This window comes from Styela clava, chromosome 10 (genome assembly GCF_964204865.1).
Source record: "Styela clava chromosome 10, kaStyClav1.hap1.2, whole genome shotgun sequence".
In the NCBI taxonomy this organism is placed as follows: domain Eukaryota; kingdom Metazoa; phylum Chordata; class Ascidiacea; order Stolidobranchia; family Styelidae; genus Styela; species Styela clava.
This window is the reverse complement of record NC_135259.1, coordinates 17,348,298-17,356,249: the sequence shown is the minus strand read 5'-3', so window position 1 is coordinate 17,356,249 and position 7,952 is coordinate 17,348,298. Positions and strand designations below refer to the sequence as shown.

General features: G+C 35.8%; 1 protein-coding gene across 1 annotated transcript; it reads left to right on the top strand.

The window, feature by feature from the left end:
* Nucleotides 1-1,061: 1,061 nt before the first annotated feature.
* LOC144428372 (uncharacterized) lies at nucleotides 1,062-2,978 on the top strand. Its single transcript, XM_078117497.1, has 2 exons — nucleotides 1,062-1,137; nucleotides 1,720-2,978. The coding sequence occupies exons 1-2, from the start codon at nucleotides 1,118-1,120 to the stop codon at nucleotides 2,366-2,368; spliced, it is 669 nt and encodes a 222-aa protein (XP_077973623.1). The 5' UTR covers nucleotides 1,062-1,117; the 3' UTR covers nucleotides 2,369-2,978.
* Nucleotides 2,979-7,952: the final 4,974 nt, after the last annotated feature.

Sequence of the window (7,952 nt, the reverse complement as noted above, 5' to 3'; positions counted from 1 at the left end):
CCATATTTAAAAAGACCTTTATTACGTGGCAAGTCTATGTCAGATCAAACTAACAAAAGCAATACATAGAATCATGAGGGCAAATGTCAAATAGATTCTTAATAGTATAGGAAGAGATCTACAATGAATCAAGGAGCATTGGGATCTTTTATCCAATTTCATTTTTCGTGCTTGTGGTGATTGACCAGGGCTATGTAAAGAAAAAAAAACCTTTGAAATATAAGAAATTTGATCAACGCACGGAGAAACAAGGTTCCACGAAAAAATTGTTTCATTTTAAATATAAATCATAACAGTTAACATTACATTTGTTTGGCAGAAACACTCAATATACATAAACTTTAATCTCAGAGATTTGGACAATGTCGACCAAACAATGATTTGGCGCAAAGAGAGAAGCTTGCAAACCCCCAAACGTCACTAAAAAAGTCTAAACGTCCCTAACACTTGAAGCGCTTGCTTGAACAGGGGTTCGTTAAGAGCGAAGATGCGTGAAAATCATCAAGAGAACATAAAAAATGTTTATTTCAACATAAGTTTTCACTCAAATGAGCTGTGGCAAACTTCAATCTCTTGTTAGTGATATTATCTTTGATTTTTGTCGATATTTATTAGAATTTTCAACGAAAGCGAGTGTTTCTTTGACTTGACACCTTGAGGCTATGAAAAAAAAATTTCAGTTGCAGAGAGTACAGCATCAGAATGAATTGGACATTATAATTAGATGTAGACCAATCCAACAGAAATGGTAATTTGATTTTCCACAGCTAAAAAACGCAGAGGAAATCATTTATTTTCGAAAAATAGTAAAATGAATTCAATGTTTTCATATCGCAAAGCTTTAGCAATGCAGGCTCTACCCTAATTGATTCCGCATTGCCTTTGCAACTCCTGAACAGCCCGCATGTAGTCGTTAGATTATGCAAAATGCGGTTTATGTATAAATATGTATTGCATATACAGAACTGCAAGAGATCGTTATGAAGAGTAAAGGCGTCCATTATTCAGGTCTAACAATAAAATATTTGTTTATTTTCAAAGGATTATATATAATTATTATATAAAATACGTCAAACCTACGTAACATTTCGTCAACGCACAAGGATTCTACAATCTCATGAAATTTGTCATACAAATGTAAGTATCGTTATATATGCTTATAAATCAGGCAGTGCTTTATGCTTGTTGTCTACACTCAAAATCAGTAACGGTACCGACTGGACCTCATAGTTCGGCGTACCCAATGTATGAAAAAGAACACAATCTATGCAAGCAATTTATTGACAGTGCACTTTATAATCACGTACGCTGCATGGTTTGCACAATACGATACTTTTTATCTAAATCCTTTTGGACCCGAAATTACAATGAAAATTGTGCTGTTTTATTCATATCTTTGAACACTGTTTATGAAATATGGGACGCTTGTATGCTTCTGTAGTGCCCACCTATTATTTCAGCAAACTGCGGTGCCTTACCGTACCGGTACCGATGCGCAATCTTCGTGTCTATATATTTTAGCATTACTCTCTTGTTGTAATAAATTATCCCCGATAGCGTTCACAGTAACAAACAAAACGGTTATTGCTTTCTTGTAAAATTTTCCACATTACCTTTTAAACTTTATCGTAGGGCTTTATATTTAAATGATTAAAAAAAAATCAAAAGACCAAATGTTATTTTTTTCCGCCATTTTTCTCAAATTATGTTTGTTTACAGGAAAGGACTTAAAGAAGCCTGTTCAGGGTGTTGTTTATTATTAGTTCCGTTTGCCCTCGCTTATTTTGTGGTTTTTATACTTCAAATACTAATTGATGACCCTGACACACTTGAATGGGTGGGTACAGTCGCCACCCCTATAACACTTTTCAGCTCTGTTGTTTGTGGTATATGTTTTTTCGACTATTGCCTACTGAGAAAACGAAGAAAAACGAAACAGTGCTCTGATATAAAGAGCGTTAGTGGAAACGTTCAAAAGGGCGATCAAGAAATGCAAAATACTGCGCCAGATCTCGAAAACATCGATGAAAAATGTATGGCACGAACGCCTTTGCCAAATGCTTTAAGTCACCAAGCATCATCTTCACCCAGCAACAGTACAAACTCACTGGCAATAAACTCTTGCAGCTCTAGTCTAAATCTCTATGATCCCCCAGCACACGTTGGCACGTATGTCACGCCACCAAAGGATAATAATCCTAGCATGCCACCACCACCTTACTGTCATTTTGCCAAAGTTTGCATTGAGGATATAAAGTTCAAGGAATCGCCAGAATCAGTTTCTTCTGAGGAACAACGAACTGAATGCTCAGTATCGCGATCAAGTGATAAAGATCCTCCCTGTTACGAAGTAGCTATGTCGATGTAGAAAATGTTCGGTCAACGATGAAATTTTGGAAATATATATATTGTTATATATTGTTGAATAAGCTTGATTTCAAAATTCCCATACGCGCCCTATTAATAAAATACGGCATATACTTTGTTTGAAAAAGTGGTTTCCAACTTTATTCGATGAATTCCCTCGTTTGACTATTTTGGAACTTTTTATTCCTCCCTCATTGGGCATAAAATTGGGGCACAATCTAAATTTTAAACTTCAAAAGTATATATTCAATGACACTGTCAAAAAGTATGTACAATAACAATTTTTAGCACTTCATTCATCACAACGTGTTCACGTCTATATACAAATATTTGGCCGCAGTAAGTGAACTAAGATGGCGGACACCTGAACATAGTATGTGTATCAGGTTAGGCCATAATTTCAGTCCAATTTTCCTTATTTTAGTTCTATTATGAGTTTGAAAACTAACCAAGTGACTACCGTGGTATTTGTACCTGGGAATATGGCCCAATCCTGGTACACAACACATACTACGTTCCAGTGCCCGCCATCTTAGTTCACATACTACGGAAGTACATAATATTTTATAATATAGTTCTGTATATAAGCATATACTCGTCTAATTAAGAGTTCGCCGAATAAACTTTCTACATTGCAAGTCTTGCCTTTATATATGTGTGTTTACAGTTCATAATGCGTGACGTGAAATTAATTGAAAATATAAACTAAAAACTTCGTTCCCAACACGAGCAAATACGAAGTAGGAAGGTGGAGTAGATTCATACGTTTCGTAGGCGATATTTTGTTCGCTGACAATTTCTGCTGGTGTAAACGAGGCAGTGTATATATATTCGTTAGAACTCAAAGTAGGTTCCAGCCATTTGCGTTGAAAGAAGATGGACGACTTTTCTGAGTCAACACACACGACATCAGTAAGTTCAAGGTTGTTGTAAGTAGGGCTGGGCATTTTCGAATACCTGGTGAATTCAGAATCGAATCGAATATTTTTTTTCGAATCGAATCTCGAATACTTGGGAAATATATAATAGTAAGCAACTATTTTATTTTAATTGGACCTGTCAACAAATGAATTACGGAAAACATAGAATACATTACTCAGACAAATTACTGAGCGTCCATACACTATAGAAAAACGTTTTATCAATAACTCACTACATAAAATAGTCATATGTCACAATGTCGTTGAAAAAATATGGCTTAGTATTTACATACTGAAAACAAGTAATTAAAAGTTTCTTTAAAAAAATTGTTGTCTGATCAATAAGTATTTTTTCGTTTTCTGTTATTTTCAGTTTTCTAAGGATGAGTACGGAGGTGGACTCGACTCATTAGTATCTGGGGTGATGCTTTGTTCCTGTTCGCTGACAATTTCTGCTGGTGTAAACGAGGCAGTGTATATATCTTCGTTAGAACTCAAGGGAGGTTCCAGCCATTTGTGTTGAAATGTGATGAACGACTTTTCTGAATCAACACACACGACATCAGTAATTTCAAGGTTGTCGTATTTAGGTGGATTATTGGGGCTGAGATTCGATGTAATTAATTCGATAGAGCTTCTCAATGGACGACGGTTACTATCAATGCTACATGAATTTCTGCTTGAACTTCTTGACGAAGAAGGATCATCTTTTGTACAAATACTATTCCATTTTCTAATCACTTTTTCGTCCGAATGATTTCCATCAGCTTCGCTTGGTTTAGGTTCGGCAAACCGAGTAATTACATTATTCGATTTTATATGTTCATTTTCTTGTGTTGATTCCGAACTTATAGCATTTATTTTAAAAATCCTCGGATTCACTTCTAAAGACCCGGGACCTGTATGAAAGCGCCGGGGAGGATATGAGATAGCACGTATGTAGAATCGAGCAGCAGTAGGAGATGCATTGGTTTGAATTCCGTTTGCTTGTAATTGTGCCAATACAAACAATAAATAATTTTCAACTTTGAGTTTTTTGCGCACATTTATCATGAATGTTACGACCAATGGCGCAAAAAACTCCTATTAACAATATAAACAAGTTCCAAAAGGGTATAATAATAGTTCCCACGTTAAAACCGCAAATCATAGTTGGCAGAAAAATAAACACCGTATAAATGGAGAAACCCACACAAGATGCAAGATGTTTCTTTTGTATCGCATTCACCTGAAATGAAAAAGAAACTTTCAGTGACATACATCCATAAACAAGCTGGTAGGCGCCCAGGATCTCTGCTGGTAGTTGAAGTCCTCACACAGGCGACCGGTTACCATCCATAGAAACTTGCGCATCTAGCACGGCAGCGTTATTAAGTGAGCAGGTCGCCGAAATTGCCAGTTCACTTTGAGCACTGCGCGTTACGTTGACGTTCTCGAGTGAGTGATATAGTATACTGGAGTATAACAAATGAAATAATTTTCACTGAAAACCCTAAGGCTTCCCCAATTTATGGCGTATCGAGATGATGAAGGACTTGTTCGAAAGAGTAGTTTATTCCGCAAGGGGTAGCGTTCCCGGAATTTTAATTTTCGTCCACGTTTACCATAAATTGGCAAAACGTAAGAGTAAATTCGAAATTTTCCAACAATCGACGCGCATTTTTACTGCTGCCATGGAACAAAACACTATTTCGAATTTTCACTGCAACGCACAATACTAGGGTGATAGGATAACCCACTTGAGAAATTTCATTCAGAACTGTCTCAGACAGACGGACTTAAAGGCCTACTGACAATAAGGGCCTCATCGAGCGGAGATCCAATTGTTGAATCTAAATGAAACGATCTCCGGAGTCAGTGGATTACCCTATTGCAAGAGCAGGTTTAATTTCTGAAATCACAACTGAACGAATCAGCACCGATGACTTACTCGACAATTCGCTACCTAGTATCAAGCAGTAGGTAGATACAGGCAGTGATGAGCTGAAAAAATCGTTAACAACCGGAACGCACCTAATTCGCAAAACTGTAATATATTCACAACACGACGCGGACTTTCAAAGAACTGCAATGAACTGCGAAGAAATTATAATATGAAATATGTTTGTGTAAAATTATAAGAGTATTCATAGCAATTCAATACAAATCTTACTATTAGAAAGGTATTGAATGAATTTTCATGTGGTCAAAGGTCGGCGAAACATCTATTACACCTTACTGCTGTACTACTTATTTGCGTGATGTGACGTAAAAAGATTAAGAATTATGATTTAACAAAACATAAATTAATAACTAAGTTTACCAGAGAAACTAGACTTTTTGTACCACAATTTTATTTCAACAACAGAAACGCAAATGCAGTGAAATGTCCAACAACCGGAACGCCGTTCCGGCTACAGCTCACCACTGGATACAGGTTTGATATTTTTGTTAAGAAAAAAACTTCGATCAAGTTTAAATTATAATAATTAATTACAAAGCAGTTCTGAACACGAACAAACTAGATATTTTTATAAGCATACCTTGCCGACTCCAGTCCGCTTGTTGCCTCGAATGCGTATCATGAATTCCGCCGGGTCCACCAATCGTTGGCATCGGTAATCAGCAGAATTCTTAAGGATTTTATGCTATACTGACATATTATTAAAATTACACCATTAATTTCAGATGTAACGTAGGTAATATATATTATTAAACAACTAAGACAGCCAAAAATATTATAATCTATCGACTTTCATTGCGTGGCCAATGCCACTTGCGTTTAGAAGAAAGTTCTGAAATATAAAAATGGACGCAATAGCTTGATGATATTAAATGAACGTTGTTTTATCATCGTATTTAAATTTATTTACATTTCTACTGCGCTTCTTTGACTGCTAACTGATAAACACTAGTTAAAATGTCGAACGCAATATATCGACTCTGATTTGAACCACAACTAAATGAGTTTTTAGCCGTTTTTTCTTCGATATTGAGACAAAGCCTCGAGGTATTTTGATTACCGTAAATTGTTAGATTATTGTCTGCTGCTAAAAAGCTCGATTATTTATTGTGAAGTATAATTATGAAATTATTTGCGATTTGGTGATATACTATTGCTGTACTTTGCATGGGCGTTAGATATAGGCGAGAGTAGATTACTATAGTTCGAAGCGTGTTAAATAACAGTTTAGGGCAGTGGGCAGAAGTTAAACGTATATTGTGAATCCCTCTCACTCAGTTTTTTCGTCGTTCGGGACATGAACATAGCGTGAAATTGTTCTTTATTTCATGTGTGCCTCATCAACATTTAGACCTCACTGATGTGCCACAACACAATAAAATTTGTTTAAGTGATGCTGATAATGATTTAGCACAAAGAGAGAAACTGGCAAATTCCCTACAAACCCTTAAATCTCCCCTTAATCGTGAATGACCAACGAAGCGAGAAAAATCAATAGGAATATTTATAAAATGTTTATTTCAACAAAGATTTCACTCGAACTAACTTTGGCAATCTTCAATCTCTTGTGAAAGATCTTATCTCTAGTTTTACCAGTATTTTTACCAGTAAAAGTGTATTTTTTTTGACTTGACACCTTGAGGCTATGAAACAAAACTTTCAGTTGCAGACAGCATCAGGATGAATTGGACATTATAATTATATGTAGACCGATCTAGCAGAAATAAGAAATTGATTTCACACAACTAAACCACGCAGAGGAGTAACAGCCATCAGTAATTTTTGGAAAATAGGAAACGAATTTGCTGTTTTTTTCAAGCTGTGGAGAAATAGGCTAGGCTTTTATAGATTGCGCATTGCCTTTGCTCTGTACAGCTCGCGTGAGGTCATGAAATTATACAAAAAAACGATTTTAGTTTATAGATAGACATTGCATAGACAAAACTGCAATATATCGTTATGAAGAGTAAAGGCATCCATTACTCAGGTCTAACAATAGTTATTTGTTTGTTTCAAAAGATCATAATATTATATAGAAAATCCGTCAAACCTACGTAACATTTCGCCAACGTACAAGGGGTCTACAATCTCATGAAATATGCCATACAAATGTAAGTATCGTTTTATCTGTTTTGAATGGAATAGGTTGGATTCCCAATAATGCATTTATCGTGTATTTTCGCCGCATTGTCAAGAACCATAATTATAGATACGTAGTGTACATATGGATTGATTCGCTAAATTGTGGTTTTGTTGATGGATGTTTGGGTATATTCCGTATTTTACTCACCACACTTCAAAATCACTTTTCTCAAAATCGATCGTGTACATTATAATCCAGTGTGCCTAATATATGGTCAGACACTGCTTTACGCTTTGTTGCCTACACTCAAAGCAGTATTAGTCAAGGGTACTATACAAGAGTTTCCCAAACTTTTCCCACGCGCACGCTTTTTGGTAGGCCTTATAAAATTGCAAATGGCAAGTTCTTGACACAAGAAACCTAGTATATACTCATTCTAAATTTTGAACGCCAAAAGTATATTTTTAATGACACTGTCGAAAATGTATGCGTAATATCAATTTTTAGCGCTTTATTTTAGACGCTATTGCCTCACAAAAAGCGAATACTATATAGGTGCTACTTTGGTATGCGATTGTGTGATCTCGGTGATTTTGGTTAGGGTTTGGATTCTATAAAAATGTCTTCGTGAAATTAAACG

Bases quoted from the DNA above. Each gene is read 5' to 3' on its own strand.
- LOC144428372 (XM_078117497.1), top strand. From the start codon at position 1,118: ATGAAATTTGTCATACAAAT. The intron at 1,138-1,719 runs GTAAGTATCGTT...GTTTGTTTACAG, and splicing joins ATGAAATTTGTCATACAAAT to GAAAGGACTTAAAGAAGCCT.